General features: G+C 40.7%; 1 protein-coding gene across 1 annotated transcript in view; it reads right to left on the bottom strand.

Moving 5' to 3' along the window:
• Positions 1 to 1,095: 1,095 nt before the first annotated feature.
• PGBD5 (piggyBac transposable element derived 5) overlaps positions 1,096 to 21,238 on the bottom strand; it is a 699,910-nt gene continuing 679,767 nt past the window's right edge. The window contains exons 6-7 of the mRNA XM_044076084.1: positions 19,852 to 19,957; positions 1,096 to 3,316 (exon numbers count right to left, since the gene is read on the bottom strand). Of these exons, the coding sequence (XP_043932019.1) occupies positions 3,121 to 3,316; positions 19,852 to 19,957 (302 nt within the window). The 3' untranslated portion in view covers positions 1,096 to 3,120. The remainder of the gene's footprint in view (positions 3,317 to 19,851; positions 19,958 to 21,238) is intronic.

Below are 21,238 nucleotides of genomic sequence, written 5' to 3'. Positions count from 1 at the left end.
CTTCATGCTGCTCTATTTTTGTTGTTTTATTCTAATAAATTATTACGCTTCCCCTGGTCATTGTTCCAATAAGTGCTATGTGATTTTAACATCCACCAAACCACCTTCAGTTCAAGTAGATGCGACTTTAATTTATCATTTTATTCAGACAACAGCACCTTGGAAATATAGTACCTCTCACCTCCCTTATAGTGCACTGCAATGTCACTGATGGAAAATAAATCCAACTACCTGCTTTCATACTAAAATCCAGAACTTTTTGATTTTCCATGCATCAAAATATGTGTGTAACCTGATAAACCAATGACACCATCTATGTAAATGACACTAAACTTTGTAGTTAATATTCTAAGAAGGAACATTTCACATACTATGAGGTGATACATTGATGAAAAGGTTGAACATACACTCAAGAATTTTAAATGAGATAATATAGTATACATTATTTTGGGTAGGTTTGAATTCAGTTGTACTGTTTACTTAAGTCAGCAACAACACTGACAGAAGAAAACTACTAAATACAACCTTACTGCCCTTGACACACCTGGATGGATGCAGTTGAAGTGAAAAGCAGAACAGCCTAAAGGACAGCAAAATACTGTCTCTCTCAATATTTTTGTCTTAAGGTTTCTTGATACATCACTAATCCTGTTTTTAACCTTGATAATAATGCAAAAGAGGATATTTGAAAATCGCCTTCATCCTGTTAACTATGCTAAGATGTGGGTCCAGCTTGGAGCCACACTATCCCTTATATGGCTGTAAATACAACTTTCACAGCCCTCCTTCAGCTGATGTAACACCTTACACAGCATAAGAATAATAATGTTAACAGATTGTTTATTCTTTGCAGTTTTCTCTTTCTTTTCGAGTAGAACCTTTGACAATATTTGCACCACCCTTACTTTCTTCTCTAAGTTGGGATGTTATCCCTACGGGGGGGTTTCCATTCTTAAAACTTTGTATACAGTTACACATTTCTAATACTAGAACATAATTCCCCACCAGAATTCCAAATCAGAATTATGTGGGATAAGCCAGCACATTGTTAACAATATACAGTATGTTTTTTTTTTTCACATAGAAGGGAAACTATAACTGTAAACACACAATTTTATTTTGTGTCGGTACCTAGCAGAATGTTTGACAAAAACGAATAATGATTTAATTTTATAAAACAAAATAATGGAATAAAAACAGCGCAGACTTTTTGTCAGCAGTTTGCTTAATTAATAAATCTCCAATTTAATATATCAATCAGCCTTCTGATGGTCAGATTAATCTGCATTCTATTTATTACTTAGCAATGATAATTTATGTCAGTGGACTGAATACAGGTAATACAAACAAGTACTCAAACATATTTTTAAATGAAATTTAGTTAGCTGTCATAAATGTGGGCATACACTATGCTGCCTTTGCGATATCATGAGATCCTTTGCAGTTAGAACACAGGTAGTTCAACAGTGGTGCATATGCAGGGACAATGTGCCCATCACACCTTTTCTATTGAATTCTACTTGGTTTTTACAATGCAGCTTTTTGCTGTTTTGTAACAAAATGTTTTGGAAAAATAGAAACATTGAAAAAGGCAAAAACTACCGTAGCATCCAGACTCAATCACTATTTCTTTCAATGGTTCCTTCTTGATTCCTATTTTCAATCTAGAAATCTTAAAACAGTAAGAACAGAACTATACTGTCACCAGTGTGTTATCCCTTGTATGAGTACATATTTCATATTTATGTTTACAACTACAACAGTAGAAAAGTTGATTAATCCAAACCAAACTAGATCATTACTAATAATTTCAGTGCATTGTTATCATTGGTTTTCATAAGGTTTTCTGTAATGACCATGCCATTGGTACTTGTCGACATTTACAAATAATTTGCAGTATGGACCTTAGAGGAATATAACAAAGGTAATCCCGTGGCGTGGCATGGCACATTATGCAAGCAGGCATTACTTATTGTTTCCCTCTGGCTAAAATGCAGCAATGTCAGAGTGCAGTACAATCAAGAGGTACAGCTCTGTCTGGGGGTTGTGGCAGTAAAGGCACAACGACGTATGTTTCCCTTTGTGAGTTTGTGGACAAACCTTTTAGGTTCATAGGTGTTTACTAGGCTAATGACCAAAAGGGCCTTTTTGAGCCTAGCCATGTATCCCATGACTCATTCTAACTCACAATTTTTGTCTTCATTTGGTTGAATCATTTCCACTAAAAACACAAACATCATAACATGCAACTGCTTGCAATTATACGTTCTGTTTTTGGGTCCACTAATTTAGAGGATGCTTGGAGTATGCACGCACATTCCATGGTTAAAACTCTTTCACCAACATATTCAAGGTCCATTTTACACAACTGTAAAAATAAAATATCAACACCACATACCAGTTTTGTATCTGAAAATGTGCCTAAAATACTAGGCACTGAGAAAAAAAGACTCTTGCTATTAAAGAAGATCAAAAATGTAAAATATGATTTAACTACTTTCTTCATTTATGTGATAAGCAGAAACTAAGAATAACAACCCAAAAGTCTATATTATATGCTGTACATGTTTATGTCTGATGAATGAATATTTTTTATAGCTCCAATAATAAAACTAAGCAGGAAAAACAATGTAAAGTGAATCTCTTAAGTTTCTGATTTAGACCTGGTTTAATGGTATTGATAGGGCATTTCACATGGTGCACATTGCATCAGATAAATCCTGTTAATGCAAACATAACATGTGTCATTCTTGCCTGACATTTTATTTGTTGTTTGTTAAATGTATGCTCTGTTTTTACTGCACATGTAATCAGTAAGAGAAGATTGTTTTTCCCCTTTAGGACATACATAGTTATATTCATACAACGTCATTCTTTTCACCTGGTCAATCTTCTGTAATCATGGTGGCAGTACAGTTTCTCTGAAGACGATGGTCAGTGACTGGATAAATTGTAAGTCATTATTCCAAAAGAAAGACGTGCTCCTGTAACTAAATATTTTTATTCTTTCTAGAACGCTGGGAAAACATACCGAGGCTGAGAAACTTTGTTTGGCTTTTAGAGCTACGGTCCCCGTGTTCTTTTCTTCTCCTGTCTTATTATACTTTCAAGACTGATGCATCAATGGGTAGTTGAAGGTTCATTCAAACCTAAAAGCTCACGCACAAGTCTTTCTCCAAACTGTGCTCGACTGTATCGCTTCACCTGATACGCATCAGACATCTTGTATAATATATAGGCATTGTTGATTGCAATGCTGATAACAAACCAGAAAACTTGCTGCCAGGTCTTGTTTGGTTTGTGGGAAATAAAATATCTGAGGAGAAAAAAGATTTGCATACTTTAATAACATAATTTAAGTTGCAGAAACTGTTTATGCCATGCCATTTCATGTATGTTATAAAAACAGCACAGTATTTGCATATGGTCCCTGGGGGACTTCAGAAAGTATGTAAGAGTCTGTAAAACAACAAATATTATATAGTGTGCATTCTGGGATTCACAAAGTATTTTATGTACTTGTTATGAGGAACCCCGCTATATGAACAGGCCCCCAACACCTTTTCTAGCTATAATCAGGGCAAGAGTCAAACAAAAACAAAACCATTTCATACAACAAACAAAAAGAAAATGGGTATACCAGTGGTTCATAACCAAACGATTAGTCTTATTGAAATTAAACAAAATATAACAACTACCTCAATTTAATGTATAGCATCAAAACATAGAATAAAAGATTACAGAAATGCAGCCCCTTTGAAATGCTGAGGACTTTAAAATAAATCAATAAGGGGCTTTAAATGTGTTACTTTCTTGCATTTATTATTTTTCACAAATCAAAGAGATTAAGAAATATGCTTTACTTTCAGAAACAGAATTGTATGTGATAGAAAAAGACCATTTAAACAGGTTGTGCTAATGCAGATTATTACATTTAATTAGTGAGGTGAGGACATTACACCAGCAGGGTACCTTCTCAACTTTTCCTGGAAAGTATGACAAGTAGTTTAATATCCTCTAGAATGAGCTGAACAGGCAAGCAACATTTGGCTTAATTTCTTATCTGCAATAAGTAATTAGTAACTTTTCAAAAGGGAATAAAAAGAAGATGCTTAACAAATGCATCAGTTGTAGCTAGGTTTGTAATCATATAAGGGAACAGCACAAAAAAGTGGTGACACGAACTACTTTACTGAAACTGCAGACAGTAATAACTTAAGCGAGACAAATTCCTGGCCAGTTTCAGACACAACTTATGCTTGTCTAGGCACTTACGGCTGTTGGAGTGACATGTCAATGTGTTTACTATATACTTTCACAGCATTATTCAGGTATTCACCTGAATAGTAATTCTAGCTGTCTCTGTATTTGCATAAATGTTTCCATAAGTTCATAGGAGATTACAAGGCTAACAGCTTAAGAGCCCTTAGAACCCTAGCCAACATAACCTGATTTTACCAAACATATGGTCCCTAGGGTCAAGAAGATGGCATGGATATTTTGCCTATGCCTTGATTATTTAACAGATTGCCCTTGTCCATAAGGGATATAGGCACTACACCAGGTGTGAATTTGTGATATCCCATCTGTTGATCCAAACTGCATTTGAACAGGGAAGGACTCTAATTAATATGAATAGGAAGCCTGCTCTAAAGAAGGGACACTCTTTGAGACACATATCTGTCTCTCCAGCATGTTTTGCTTCATTCACTGACTAAATTTAGATCCCTAGATCAGGTGACCCTCATGTTGTTTGACTTGCAGATGTGTAGCTGCTCCATCAAGGCTGGATTTGTGACTGCCTTGTAGGTCAGGCATAGGTCGCCCCTTAATATTCAGTAGAAGACAGAGTAAATGGATAGGACTTTTATTCTATCTGCATAGGACATGCTGTTTACATCCTGTATTTTCTTTGTGAATCTCAAAAAACTCCAGCTTTACTCCGTAGCATATCACGTACTCCAAGGTGATCTCTGCCTAACATATAAAGCTATGTCAAACCTCGAGCTGTTGGACATGCTACACCTAAAGAAATCCCAATCACTATGAGCTGCTTGTTCTAGGGACCTAAACCTTGTCACCACAATAAATAGGACATGCCGGAAGGATAGATTCCTGTTGCAGAGACTTCTCATACTCTGGAACAGGCTACCCATCTATGTCAAGCAAAGTTCTTCATTAGCACTCTTCAAGAAAAATCTTGATGAGTGGATGGGAAATAGGAAATACACCCCGGGGATCACCTCTGTGTCTCTGCTCGACAGTGGCACAGGAAAACTTTCTTGGGTGCCGTAAGCCAGGGAACCTTGTTGGCTAGGCTTACATATTCCCTCGGGCCGATAGCCTAGTACCTACCTATGAACCTATGAACCTCTGTGGTCACTCCAGCTGCTGTCAGTGCCTAGTCAAGTATATGACAAATGATGCATTTTACTCAATTACTAGTCTAATGTGGGCTGAGAACAGTGTAACTATAATTTTCTTGGATATGGATGCCATACCTTTACTTATAAGTTGTGACACATAAAAGGACTTCCTCACCACTGTAGACACATGGCAGTCAAAGTTCAGGCTACTATCTATCTGTATACCTAGATCTCTCAACTCTCTGTCTATTCTTAGGGGTGTGCTACTGATGTTGTAATATGCAGGGGTATTCAACTTCCAAAGGGTATGATAATGGATTTTTCACATTTAGTTTTAGGTCATGGTTCTGGCACCAATCATTTGTTTGACCTAGACCATCCTGAAGAATATCTACATCACTGTGGGATCCAATGATTGCCCCCAGTTTGCAGTCATTGGTAAACTTTGTCATCCAGAGGCCTTCCACATTAGCCTTGACTTCAGAGAAGTACATTCTGAAAAGGAATGGTCGCAGCACTGAATCCTGTGGCACACCACTAGTAACTAGCCTCTTGTTGGATGTGGATTCACACACTTTAACCAGATGTGTCCTGTCCATGAGCCAGTTGGCTATCCATCTGGTGACATAGGAATTTATGCCCAGTTTTTTTAGTTTATTTATAATACTTGAGTGGGGAATTGTGTCAAATGCCTGGTCAGGTCACAGTAGGCAGTATGTACCATTTTACCTTCATCCATGGCTTTAGTGACTTTCTCAAAGAAATCCACCAGATTCAGTAGGCATGACCTGCCCTTGACAAAGCAGAATTGGGTCGAGTCCAGTATTTGGAGGTTTCCTATGTCATTATTTATCAGGTCCATGATTATTCTTTCTATGGCCTTACATATAAGACCAGTCATACTTATGGGTCTATAATTTCCCAAGTCAGTAAATGATCCTCCTTTATGCAGAGGGATGACTGTCGCTGTCCTCCACTCTATCAGAATAAAGCCAATCCAAAGGCTGTGGTTAAACAGAGATCCTAATGGGCCTCATAAGTTTTGATTTAAGCTGTTTAACAGGCAACCTGGTACATCTTCAGGCCCCGTTGCAGCCATGTTTTCAGCTTTAGAGGGCATAGTAGCAACCTGTTCTTTGGTGATAATTGATGGTGGAGTGGTGGAGGGCACTTCTTGATGCTGAACTGGGAGTGATGGGGAGATGAAATTTGATCTGAATTTCAAGGCCAGCAGATTTGCTCTTTCTTTCGGCTGAGTATAGGTGATGCCATCTACAACTAATTCCACACATTGTTGGATGTTGCCCTTACGACTGCCAACATAACTGAAAAATGCCTTATGGTTATCCTTAGCTTTGGAGGCTATTTTTACCTCAAAGTCTGCTTGCAGCAACTTGGCTAGTTCCCCAATTCCCTTGTTTAGACTAATAACAGGCTCTGTTATGGACATTCTGCATACGTCTCAACAGGAGTTTCTTTCTTTTCTTTTGTTGGACAACCTATTAATATCAGGGGTCTACCAGGGTGGCTTGTTTTTGCGGTTTGACCTGGGTTTATTTCGGTCTGGTAATGCCATTTCTATGCAGTTGTTTATATGGTTGTACAGGTCTGTTGTGTATACCTCTGCATAGGTTTCTATGTTTTTGGGATTTGGGGGAGTTTGAAAACTAGCTATGCCATCCCTTAAAGGGGTAATTTACCTTAGAGAAGCTCTTAAAGCTGGGGCTAGGTGAGGGGACTAGTTTTATATTCAATTCATGACAACGACTTTGTGATCTGATCTTACCAGTGAGGACATCACATGGGGGGTGCAGCACTCTTGCACTCTTCCATATCTGTGAGTAACCGATCTAGGATATTTGTTCCCTTAGTGGTAGTGCAGACTAGCTGGAATTTACAAAGTCAAGAAATATTTGAGCCTGCATGTTAGTGGTCGCATATGCCTTCCAATTAATGGAGGGGTAGTTAAAAATCACCCATGAGTATGGTACTGGGCTGGACGTTGAGTGATTCTAGTAACTTCAGAAATGAAGTATCAGTTTCCTGGTTCAGGATGAGGTACCTGTAGGTAGCAAGAATATGGTAATGGATTTTTCCATTGGTTATTTGGATATGGAGTACCTCAAGCATGTCATATTGTTTGACCAGCCTTGAGGTGTATTTACCCTTAATGTAGATAGATAGATATGCCTTCCCCTTTTGCTCTTTCATGTTCAGCAGGTGATCGGAATGTATGAAAGATGTTATTAGCAATGCTGGGTCTCCTTTTTTGTGAGACCCAGTTGAAGTATTTTGCCAATACTAAGTAATATGCTAATGTTAGAAAGGAGATAGCTTGACTATAACTATTAAATTTAGGGGAGTAAGTGTGATGGTGAAGAAACAAGTTGGCACCCAGCAATAGCATTCAAAAGAAATGAAAAACAAAACTGTACAAGAAAAAACATTTTACTATATGAATTTTAATGTCTAATAACTCATACTGGCTATCTAAAACTGAAATTATCATCTTTTAGTAAAACAAGAGTGAGAAATGTAAACAGGGAGGTATATGCACAGATATTTTTTCTGAACTTGTGGTTGTTGTTGTTTGTCTTTCGGCTTTTCCCAGTAAGGGGTTGCCACAGGGGAACTCTGGTCCGCTAATGATTGGCAGTAGATTTTTACGAAATGCTGAGGTGCCAGCTCGAATGAAGGCACGCCCATTTACGCACGCATGTCTTTCGAATGCTACCCAACCGCGCGGAGGACATGCAGACTCCACACAGAAGGCACTCCCAAGCCCAGCCGAGAATCGAATGGGAGAACCTCTTGCTGTGAGGTAACAATGCTACCGCCATACCACTGCGGCATTTTTTTCCCTCAATCAGCATTTCTGCATGACACACTCCCTTTCCAGTTTTCATCTCTTTCTAGTGCCAGTATTTTGAGTTGCTCTCTATATGCTTATGTGCATGTATAATCCTGTGTATTTTGCTAAAACATTGATTTCTGTTTGTTCAAACTTCAGATATGATAAAGTACTTAAATGGAAGTAAGAAAGTACAGTTGTGTCTCACATAATTGTAGCTGCTCAAGTAAATCAACGTTGCAGCACTGACTTTTGGGTCTTCCTGCCATGCAGAAGCCTGTGACTAGCCTGATTTCCACAGACATTACATCATCCTTAGGAGATGGATATCCAAAGACTACTGTCTGGATGGCAGGGTATAAAGGGCTGTCCTTGATCACCATCTTCAGATCATGACCTTTCCAGTTTTCTAAGTTTTAGGCTGGCAACTCGACACTGTAAAATCTACTGCCAATCATAAGTGGACTGGTGATCCACTGTGGTGACCCCTAACCGAGAAAAGGTGAAAGGAGAGAGATAAGAGAAAGGAGTAGAAATAGAGACAGGGAATGATGACAGATAATGGATACCTGCCAAAACCACCAGCCATGGGAGGCCAGCAGCTAGAGGGGTAGTAGGGTGGGAGTCTGTACTGCCACATTGATCTACTTGAACATCTACAATTATGGTAAGTGTAACAGAATTGTACTATGTTCTTCATAGTCAATGTTGCAGTACTGATTTTTGGGAGAATTCTCAAAGCTACATGTTTACATGTTGGAAGGTAGGCTGTCTGGACACCAGGCTCTGCAAGATAGCCGTGGCAAAGCCTGCTCTAGCTCTGAATGCAATGCTTAAATGGTAATGTTTGGAAAAGGTGTGGACAGAGGACCATGTAGCAATCTGAGTAGGAATACCTTTTAGTAAAACAATGGTGGCTGCCGTACATCTCATGGAGTGTGCCCTGAAATGACATAAGCTGACATAACAGAAGGTAACACAATTGGCTATCCATTTTGAAATACTTTGTTTGAAATACTCAGTTTGGAGATGGGCCTACCTTCTTTCCCTTCTTCAAAGGCCACTAGCAGTCATTCTGCTCTATTTGGAGACCTTGTTCTGTTAAGGTAATACCTGATCTGTCTGTGTGCATCCAGACAATGTAGGATTTGTTCAACTTTGTTTTGCAGGTTAGGAAAGGGCACTGAAAGGTGAACAGTTTGATTCAAGAAGAGTTCTGATACTACCTTGTGCATAAAACGGGTTAGGCCTGACAGCAATTCTATCCCTGTGAAAAATAATGAAAGGTTCTTTGCACGACAGGCCTTATAGCTCTAAGACAGACCTAGCTGAGTTGATTGTTATCAGTAGGGTGGTCTTCCATGTTAGTATGTGGTAAGGCAAGTTCTTATAATACATAGTTCAAGTCCCAACAAGGGTCAGGATTTTTCCTGCACCTTCTTAGATGTATAACCCCTTTTAGGAACTGTTTCAAGTGGGGGTGGGAATAGATGGGGGAAGAAGGGAAGGCAAGTAGAGATGGTAGAAGTATGCATCTTAATACTAGAATAAGAAAGGCCTTGGTCAAATAATCCTGAAAGCTGTTCCAACAGTAGATTAATACCAGCATGAGGTGGTGTGATACCTTTGGCATGGATAAGTATGATTTCCTGGTAGGTGGTTTTCTTGCTTCTCCCAGGAAAGACAACACTTCCATAGACTAGTTTGCATTTTTGGATTAAAATCCAATCTTCCAGGCTGCCAGTTTGAGCGTGTTCAGGTATGGATGACAAACCCCTTTAGATGAATGAGTAGATATATTACCAGAGGATAAGTATGGTATCTTCCTTCACTGGGGTTCAGTAGGAGGGAGAACCAGTGCTGCACTGGCCAGAATGGGGATATGCGTATCATGCTCAGACTCCCTGATCTCACTTTTAGCAGTACACTAGAGATCAAGAGTAACAGTGGAAAGGCATAAAGGAAGAGGTCTGTTCAATTGAAGGAGAAAGTGTCCACCCTTTATGTTCTTTTCTGTTGGGTTCTGGAAAACAACCTTTAAAGTTGTCTGCTCTGATCAGAAGCAAAAAGATCTATTCTGGAGTATCCCCATTGTTGGGTGAGGTCCAGGAAAATCTCTCTCTTCAGCTTCCATTCATTGGGTCCACAAAGTCCCTGCTCAGTCTGCTAGGGTGCTGTTCTGACTTGGGATGTAGGATATTATTAGTGTCAGTTGCAATTCTTGTGCCAAGAACCAAATCTTTATTGGCAGGCTGCACAGGGATTAGGAATAATCCCCTCGTTTGTTCAAGTACCACATAACTGTGGTATTGTCTGTCCAAATCTGCAGTGTTCCTGGGTTCAGGTTGCTTAGAAATGCTTTTATAGCTAGAAACTCTGCCAACATTTCTTTCTTGTTTGTACACTGTTTATATTGCTTTGGAGTCCAGATACCTTGCACCTTTAGTGGTCCTAAGTGTGCTGCCCAGGCTATTTCTGAACTGTCTGTGATGATGGTTTTGTTTGACTCTGGTAGAGAAAAGTTTGCCCCTGGGTTATACAGGATGGTGTTTTTCTACCAAAGTAGTTCCTTTTTCAGTCAGGGGAGAAGAGGCACCATGGTTTCCAGGCATTGAGAATGTTGTTCCCAAGTGTTTTTAAGGAATGACTGGAGTTTTCTCCTGTGCAGTTTAGGAAAAGGAGTCATCAAGCTACATGATGCCATGCATCCCAAGGCCTTTAGGTATTCAGGATGCCATGCATCCCAAGGCCCTTAGGTATTCAGGATGCCATGCATCCCAAGGCCCTTAGGTATTCAGGATGCCATGCATCCCAAGGCCCTTAGGTATACAGGATGCCATGCATCCCAAGGCCCTTAGGTATTCAGGATGCCATGCATCCCAAGGCCCTTAGGTATTCAGGATGCCATGCATCCCAAGGCCCTTAGGTATTCCCTTGCAGAGATTGTCTGCCTTACAAGTAGAATGTGCAGACATCTTGTCAGGAAAGAAAATATTTTAGAGTAGAAAGGCCTTTTGTTCTACTGAATCTATTAGTGTGCCCAGAAAAATTCTCATCTGAGGATGAAGTTGGGATTTGCTGAGGTTGAGAGGGAAGCCTGCTTTCTGGAAATAGTCCATGATGACTTGCAGGGCTGTCTGAATTTCCAGAATGGATTTTCCCTGTATGAAGCAGTCATCCAGGTAAGGGTAAATGTGAATCTCTAAGGTTCTGTAAAATGCTATAACTGGAGCTAGGCATTTGGTGAAACCTCTGGGAGCAGTTGATAACCCAAATGGTAAAGCACAGAATTGTTAGTGTAATCCTGCTAACACAAACCAAAGATATTTCCTGTGCTCATATCCTATAGGAATGTGAAGGTAGGTGTCCTTTGGGTCTAGGGTAACCATACAGACTCCTTGAAAAATCACGGTTAATAGATTTTGTGGGGTTAAATTTTGGAATGTATAAAACTTGTTTAACTTCGACAAGTCTGATTGGTCTCCAGGTGTCTTCCTTTCTCGGGACCTGAAAGATCCTCTAATAGAACCCTGTGCCATCCCCTTCTGCAGGGACTGGTCAAATGTACCCTTGTTGCAGAAGTTCTAGTAAGATGATGGGAGTCCCTCTTGGTCTTTTGGGAGCTTTAGTAATGCTAAGTGGGGATGCACATGATAGGATGGGATGAAATAAGATGGGCAGAAACTGAGGTTCATAGGTTCATAGGTTAGTACTGGGCTATTGGCCCTAGGGCCTATACAAGCCTAGCCATAACAATTGCCTGGCTATTTCTTCCCACACTATTTACTTCTCTGAACCCCTGTCCATGATCCCCAGGGTGAATCTCCTTTCTCCCATCCAATCATCAAGGTACCTTATGAAGAGGGACAAAGAGACGCTCTGCTTGACATGTATGGGCAGTCTATTCCAGAGTCTGGGGAGTCTCTGGGTCAGGAACCTATCCCTCCAGCATGTTTCGTTTATTGTGATGACAAGGTTTAGATACCTGGAGCGTGTGGCTCTGAGGGATTGGGATTTCTTTAAGTGTAGCATGTCCAACAGCTCTGGGTTTGACATGGCCTTGTATGTTATGCAGAAATCGCCTCTGAGTAGACGATATGCAACAGAGTATAGCTGGAGTTTTTTAAGGCGGTCAGTGTAGGGCATCTGCTTCAGGCCTGTGATTCTTTTAGTGAGGTATTTCTGCGGCCTTTCTAGTTGTTGCAGATCTCTTGAGAGGTGCATACCAAACGGGGCATTGTATTCTATAATGGGTCTAATGAGGGATGAGTACAGTGGGACAATGACCTCCTTTTTTCTGGATGAAAAGCCCTTAGTGATGAGGTGTGCCACATAGAAGGATTTCCTGACTATTGTGGCGATGTGGTTATCAAAGGTGAGACCACTGTCCACCTGTGTCCCTAAGTCTCTTATCACACTTTTGGTGTTTAGTGTACTGCCACCTATGTGGTAATTCATGGGTACTTGTTTTTTTCCAAAGGGGATAACTATACATTTCTTGGCATTGAGCTTGAGCCCATGGCTCTGGCACCAAGCATCTGTTTCTGTAAGGTCCTTTTGTAGAGTATCCACATCATTTGGGGATTCAATAATGGCTCCCAGTTTGCAGTCATCTGCGGACTTTGTTAGCCAGAGTCCCTTAGTGTTGGCCTGTACTTCAGAGAAGTAGATGCCAAACAAGAGCGGTCGCAGGACTGAACCCTGAGGAACTCCACTTGTCACTTGTCTGGAGCTGGATTTGGAGTTGGCTACTTTTACAGTGTGGTTCTGTCAGTAAGCCAGTTGGCAACCCATCGAGTGGTGTAGGGATTAATGCCCAGCTTAGCAAGTCTATCTATGATTCTAGAGTGGGAGATGGTGTCAAAGGCCTTGGCGAGGTCCAGATAGGCTGTGTGGACTGACTTACCATCGTCCATGGGTCTGGAGACTGATTTGGAGAAGTCAATCAGATTCAGGAGACAAGATCGTCCCTTCACGAACCCAAACTGGGTGGAGTCCAATGTCTGAAGGTTGCCAATGTCTTTGTTTATAAGTTCCATGATAATACATTCCATGCCCTTGCATATCAGGCTCGTCAGACTGATGGGGCAGTAGTTCCCGGAAAACAAGGTGGATTCCCCCTTGTGGAGTGGGATAACTGTAGCTGTATGCCACTCAGTGGGCACGAAGCCTGAGGTGAGGCTATGATTAAACATGACACTTAGGTGAGGTGCCAGTTCATTTTGTAGTTCATGTAGTACACAGCCCTCATCTGGTCCCATGAATGCTGTATTCTTAGCTTTGTAGAGTGTGTTTTTCACCTGTGTGGCCGTTATTAATGGAATTTGGCAATCTTCTGGTATTGAGATGGGCCATTTAGGGGGTGTGGGAGTGAAGTTGGCACTGAATTGATCTGCCAGAATATTGGCAATATCCTTGGGATCAGTATATTTAATGCCATTCTGTTGTAACTCAGAGCAGATCTGAACATTGCCATTTAGATTCTTGACATAGTTATAGAATGCCTTGTGGTTGTCTTTGGAATCTTTGGCAATTGTATTTTTGTAACTAGCTTTGGAGGATTTTATGAGGGATCTCAGCTTCTTACTGAGGCTGGTAAGGGAGTTTTTTGCATCCTGGGATTTTCCTCTTTTCTCCAACAGTTTCTTCGTTTTGTTGTAAAGTTTGTTTATGGCAGGGGAACCACCAGATTGGCTTCCTTTTTTGGCAGAGAGCATCTTGGTTCTATTTGGGCTGGCATGATTTATGCATGAGTGGATGTGCTCATACAGTGCCTTAATGTAGGATTTAGCAGTCAAACTTTCAGTTCCCGTCTGCATGGGTGTCATGAAGTTTGTCACTTCTGACTTGAGAAGCATGACGTTGGCTTTAGAGAAGTTTTTTATGGAGGTTTCCTTACTGGGGGGTGGGGTTGGGATATGGATGTTAACGGTGATCAGCTTATGGTCAGACCTGACCAATGAGGGGGTGACCATAGGTGTGGAGCATCAATTTCCCATGTTGGTAATGACCAGGGCTAGGATATTGGAGCCCCTGGTGGGACTATAGATTAGTTGATCCAGGGCGTTGGAATTTATGAATTCCAAGAACCATCGAGCAAAGGTGTTGTTACATGAGTAGTTTTCCCAGTTAATGGCAGGGTAGTTAAAATCACCCAATATTAGGGTGTTTGGTTGTATCTCAATACTTGCAGTATGTTTAGAAAGGTGTAGTGAGAATCTTGGGGCATGGTGGGGGATCTGTAGCAAGCTACAATTTGGATTGCAGTCTTACCTAGTGTTAGTTGCACCTGGAGAATTTCAGACGCATTGTGTTGGGCAACTAGCCTGGTGGTTTGAATATCCTTGGTGAATATGAACACTCCTCCACCTTTAGTGTTTCAGTCCTGGTTTGGTGGCCGAAAAGTGTGGTAAGAGTTGTAGCCTGGTATTGCAGGGGTGCTCTCTGGAGCCTTGAACCAGGTCTCAGTTACTGCACAGATATCAATGTTCTCCATTTTTAGGAGTGCCTTGAGAGAGTGCATTTTGAGGTTTAGACTTCTAGCATTGAGTAGAACTATCTTCAGAAGTTGCATGCTTGTACCTGTTACGGTGGTGGTTTTGTCCTTTGAACTTTGCCTAAAAAGGCACTATAGGGGTGGCAAGAGCCTTAGCCAGTAACCTGAATCCCAGGGGCGACAGCTGCAGACCATCTCTGCAAAGCATCGTGGTCTGTCGATCATGTCGTCCCAGGCAGATACTGGATCCCCTTTGAATGACACCAGAAGCTTAGCCAATTGTTGAAGTCAATCATTTTGTCTTTATATTGTGGTATCATTCTGGGCGAAGACAGGATGCTACTCAGGGCTAGGGTCATACCTGCCTGGGCCACATGATCCGAGAGCTCTTCCATGTTTCTTTTCATGTAGTCCAGGGAGGTACGTCTCAAGTCATTCACTCCAACATGGACAATGACAGAGTCATATTTGTACTTGTTGTGGAGTGACAAATGGTGATGGGAAGGGTTGGTCACCATACAGGGTAAGGAACAAGACACCTGTGTAAGAGGTTACACCAGAAATGAGATAAGGTGGCGTATGAGGAGCAGTATGCCATCCTCCGCTCTGTCTCAGAGGGACACTAGTGTAATCTATCACCACATGATGACTCAGATTGGCTCACTGTATATGCCACATCTTCCTCTGGTGGTCTGATGTTCAGGGCTGACTGAGTGTGCAAATTTGCTCTAGGAGGCTCAACATCTGGGCTATATACCTGCCTACTGCTCTCTCCATCACAGTCTCTATTACCTGTTCCAGCTGTGGCTGAGTCTCCTCAGACAATGGTGCTGGGGTATCTGCTGGTAAAGGACCAGGACCACCCACCATTGAGGCATATGCAGTCTCATCACCTTCCCTTTCCTCAAATACAGACTTAGCAGACACAGACCACAGCTAAGATGCCCATTGAACATATCCATCATTCTGTAGTGAGGAGACACAATGGGAAGTTTGCCATAAGTGACTCTAATCTGACAAAGGGATGAGCATACTCATTTGTGAATAGAATTAACCCTGGCTAGCTGCTAGTTTCTTAGGTAATACAAAATTCATCTGTCATTCCATTCATGCTGAAGGTGAAAAGGATCATATCAGAAAACTGTGACAGATGTTGCAAAAGATGCTACAGCAAAATATACAAGCCACAGTGTAATATGTTTGTCCCATTAGCTACATGGCAGGCAGCAGGAAAGTGTTTATCCTCTATGCATACATACTATGCAACATAACCTCACCCAATAATACTTTCCTGTAGAAACACATAATAAATGTAGTCATATCACAGTAAGTCTCAACACCACCTTCACCTGACATTGAAGCATCACACAGTAGCCCTCACATATTTGCTATATTTGCTGTGTTGACTTGACAAAGACCTTCCAGAAGCAAGAACAATCCCAAACACCATATTGACATCTGCACTATTTCCCTAACTTAGTAATGCCTGTTGCTGAGGTCAACATCTCAGCCAGGTCCTAATAGGTATCCACTTTTCTGAATTAATCATCAGAAGATCCCAGTAGACACTCCTTGAACTGGCTGTGAATTAGATAAAACACATTCTTGCTTTCTATAATGCACCTGCAGGTAGTCACCACTGGGCACTACCAGAAGCTGCCATAGCTGTGTGAATATCCTCAGAAAATGGTGGCACTTTCATAATGAATACAATAATAGCCTTGTGAATTGTGCTTAAAATATGATTTCTAAATTGCAAAAGAGGTATAAAATTGTGCTACTTTTGGCAAGTCACCATTTTGTAAGCTAAATCATGCAGATTTGGAAAGCTAAATGGGGTATTTGGGAAGCAATTTTAGGATGAGTAGCAGCACTTTCTGTATCTGTATGCAGCTGTAAGGAGATACACAGTACACTCTGAAAATGTGTAGTGAGCTGTTCTTTTCCACCTTCTTAAGGAAGTGCACCAAATGAATAGGACTTCACTTTACGTACAGGTGCACTATGAATATGTCTACCTACACATGTTAACTCTACACGGACTGCCTTGCAATAAAGCAGCCCATGGTATAAAGACAACCTGTCCCTGTACATGATTGTCAGTACTTATTAAAAGGACGTGCCATGTGTAATGTATATGATGGCATACAGTGTTGGGTAAAGCACTGTTATGCCTACAAAGTGATTAGTCACTTGTTTTACTCTACTTGTTGCCTAATGTTGACAGCAGGGATGACTGTCTCACCCTATGTATACCTGTAAGTTCTAACAAAAAGACAGAGCCCTGTAAGAGTGCACATGTGGTAGTGTGTGTCAGGTACTTCTGCTTTGTATTTTGTCATGTCTGACCCTGCAGCTATAGTATGACATACTCCTACAGATGTCTCTCCCAACACAGTGTTGCAGAACTAGGTTACTCCTTTGTCTGTAGCTGTTATCCTACCAATCCCAACAGTATACAATGTACATCTCTGTGTCATAGGTTCATAACCATCTGTATAGCCAGATGATGAGGTAGATGGCAGAGGCTGGACAATTTCAGTCCTACTACAAAAAAAAGGTGCCCTACTACAGGGTTTCAAGGACATGGATAGCCCCTACTGGGGACAGGGGGAGCTGACCAGACTTTAAAGGACCAGATATGGCAGAGAGATGCCTGGGATATAAATGCTACAAATGGGGGACAACTGCATATTACATCAGTATTGTTAAGTATGCTACCAACATGTTACATTGTGCCAAGGTGAATGCATGCTCCATAGCAGGTGAAAGACTGGCCATGGAGGTGGTACTCAGGAGCAGTTGGCTAACAACCTGAGAATTTTCTCATGCCCCTGTTGGGGTACAATGGTACTGTAGTCATCCCTGTGGAATGGGCACTAACACAAGGAAGGACCCATTCCCCCATGCTTCTCGGTGCATGATGTTCCACAAAAGAACCACTTACAACAGATTTCTATAAGGCAGCACTGCACACTTAGGTTGTGGACTGATTGTGTTACATGTTTCTTATGTTTGCTATAGCAGGAAATGGTAACCAGCCATATCATGATGGCAGTGGAGGTAGGTTGGGATTGTGTGGTACATCTTGTGTGAACACCCTTTGCATGCATGCATACCACAGGGGCACAGTTGTAGCACAGGAACTCATACTCACTTTAGTGTGTCACCCCTTGAGTATTTACAAGGCAGAAGATTGCTACAGTGACATCTAGACAGGGTGGGACAAAACAACAGACTGATGTTGTTGTGCAGGGACTAACAATAATGATGAGACACAGACAACCAAGTCACATTCAAATGACACCATGAACATGTTTTCATCCACCCAGAGTACAAGGAGGAAAGGAGGCCTCTCCCTCTAATGAACCTGAGGCTAAATAGTTTGAGTGCTCACTCTCCAGTGGCAGTGGGGCACCCTGTGGCTTTGAACACCAGCAATGTTCCTCCTGCAAAGACAGATGAGAATTGTGCATCTGATTTGGGTATACCAGCCACTGTACAGCCTTGCAGCAGTGCCAGATGCTATCACATCACAGCTGGCCAGTGATATGTGAGCAGCATTTGAGACCAGTTATCAGATGTACTGAACTATCATACAGGCTAAATCTGCTGCATCACAGTCCCTGGAACTGAGCTCATTGCTGTGTTGCATGGGATTCATAATGATGTCTCCCATCTCTGCTAGCAGCATCAGGAGGTTGTGGAGTACATGAGATGTATGGTGGCACATGCCACTTCCATCTCCACCTCCATATGGAGGATTGCCCGTGTCACGTCATCATCCATACTGGCAGTGCTGTGTCTAGTTGAGGTAGGGTAGTTTACACACCAGGGATGGCCATGTGGAACAGTTAAGATCTATAAAGTACTCTCCGTACTATTCAACAGAGCAGTATACCTTAAAAAGGTTCTGTAATAATGAGAGTAGAAGAAAAACGCCTCACCAGATACTATTTAGATCCTAATCCATTACCTATTCTACTACAGACTGATATTCAAATACCAAGAATGCTATTGTAAACAGACAAGAAATTTTCAGCCAGTCAAAAATGAGATTTTAGAGTGATGTCAGTAAAGAATACATTGACATTTTCACAATACATGCACTGAAAGGTTGTACATATATGAACAGTGAAAGTATTTTTTTTAAAAGAAAAGCTTTTAAATTGAGACCATAAACTGTTGGCATGCAGTGTTAGCACAGTAAACCAATAAGCATCAGAGAGCCCTCTTGACAAAAAAGATGTGGGAACATTGGTTTTGTTTTTTGTTTTACAAAAACATGGACATTACTCGCTAATTTCAGGACTTTGATCTGACCTCCTGAAATTCTTGGTTAGATAGCAAATCACCAAGGACTAACTATTGTTTAGGGTAAGCTGGCTTCTTTCTGTAGTTAAAATAGATTTGTCCAATTAGTATGCAAACATCTATGGTTAAGACCTAATGTTCATTTGATGAACTGCTGTGGTGGTCTTCTAAGGGTTCCCATCTGTTTAATAGAATTTAAAGCAATGTTCAAGCTGAAACCGTATAACAGTTGAATCAGTTGCTAGCAGTTGTAGTGTAGTATAGTGCATATAGTGTAAATAAATGGTGGTTTGCACTAACAGTATAAGTTTTAGTTGGTTTATGACAAGGCATACCATCTTCAAAAGGGTGTTTGCCCCCTATCCAGGTCATCTGTGCTTTAGAGTTCCATATGAAAAGACCTCTGTGCGTCCAGCTTTTTGTACATAAGTATTGTGTTATCACATGGCACAACACTTATGTATGCATGCTATCATATGCATTCCCACATCTTCTGCCAATACAAACCCAGAAGAAGCCTGGATAACACCCAGGAAGGAGACTGAATTCATCCTTCCCACCCTGTCAGATCTTTCTGATGTTTAAAAATGGGATGGTATACCAGATGTCAACACCCTGCTTCTCTGCTACTGTACTGCTTATCACTCATCATATTTAAAAAAGAAAATAAGCTCCACAAAACAGTATGTTGTAACAGGGACTGCTCTGCAATATTTAGTTATAACCTTATGGGACAAAATGCAAATAAAAAGTTAAAATACAATCTTCCAACACCATCCTTAGATGACAACCATCTTCTTTGAAGCACAGGAAAACTCACTTACTTGCTATATTTGTCATCATACTTGCAGATGTAGCTCAGATGAGCAGCAAACGCCTCTACAGCCAAAGGGCATGGAATTTCTCCGCTTTTTCTCTTAATTATAACTCCTGTAACAGCAATAACATTTTATGTTATTTATCCATGTTTAAATAACAAAAAATAAATGCCTTACAGTATTGTTCTTAAGAAATGTACACATCTTAATTTGAATCTATGTCATGTTTTGCATTCATTTGGAGACCGAAAACCAAGTGCCATTCTTGGCAGTGACTTTTATTGTTATTGCTATTCATTTGTTAACCAGATAAGTCCATTTGGTACAAGTACCACTTTTTTAGGGGTGATCTGAAAGCTTTTCCATGGTAAGTGACTTGTTCAAAACGGCGATATTGTAGTTGAGGGCCTCACCAGTTCCTTTCGCACAGAAGTGGGCGTGTCGCAAATTGAGTGACAACCCGGTCTGCATATTACTTGGGGTTTTCGACAAACTGGCAATAGATTCTATATGTTTTATTTTATTTTTTTTTTACATTTTAGGTTGATTAAAACTTGCCGTTATACACAATATGTGCATATCAAAGTTTAGTCATGCTGCAACACCCTGTAATACTTAAAGACTTAACCCCACAACTGAGTGAAAGAAAGAAGAAGCGGTTACACTTTTGTTACGATTGTGTGCTGTACTGACAGCACATAACCGTTCAAAGTGTCAATATGAGATTTTGGTGACTGACTATTAAAAGCACTGTGACAACGGAAACACTTTAGTTTAAATAAGAAGCTATTACGTTGTATCAAATCCATAATTTTAGCAGTTGGCAGTCCTCTTAAGAAACTGAAATACCCCAAGGTCGAGAAAGTGTTTTTTTTTTTTGTTTAAATGTCGGTTTACGCCATACCGGTAATTTACTTTCAGTTTACTGTTATATTTACTATCCTATTACAACATCAAGTAGACCTTTTTTTTTCCTTCGGTTGTACATTGGGAGGGAATGCATATTCATGAATGACATATCACGGGGGTGGGTTTTGGGTGTGGCTTGCTACTGCACATCTGGTGAGGCCCTCAACTACAGTATTGCCTTCAAAATCATACAATGTGAAAACAGAGATCAAATGAATCAAATTCTTGACAACAGAAAAAACCTCAGTAACAACTTATACTCTTAACACTGCGCTATACTGCCAGACACATTTTCAGAATATTTTACATCCCATAGAAACATAAAAATGAAGATCTGATTGGTCAAGATATAGGTGCAGTACAGAATAAGCAAACTAACAGTAATTACCAATAAGGTAATAAAGAGCCAAAAATAAAATACCACAGCAGAGAACATCAAAGAAAGTGTGCATCACAAAGCATCCAGACTTTTATTCACATCTTA

Source organism: Protopterus annectens, chromosome 1.part1, assembly GCF_019279795.1.
Source record: "Protopterus annectens isolate FY-2018-M chromosome 1.part1, PAN1.0, whole genome shotgun sequence".
In the NCBI taxonomy this organism is placed as follows: domain Eukaryota; kingdom Metazoa; phylum Chordata; order Ceratodontiformes; family Protopteridae; genus Protopterus; species Protopterus annectens.
The sequence above is the reverse complement of the archived record's forward strand: the minus strand, read 5'-3'. Positions and strand labels throughout refer to the sequence as shown.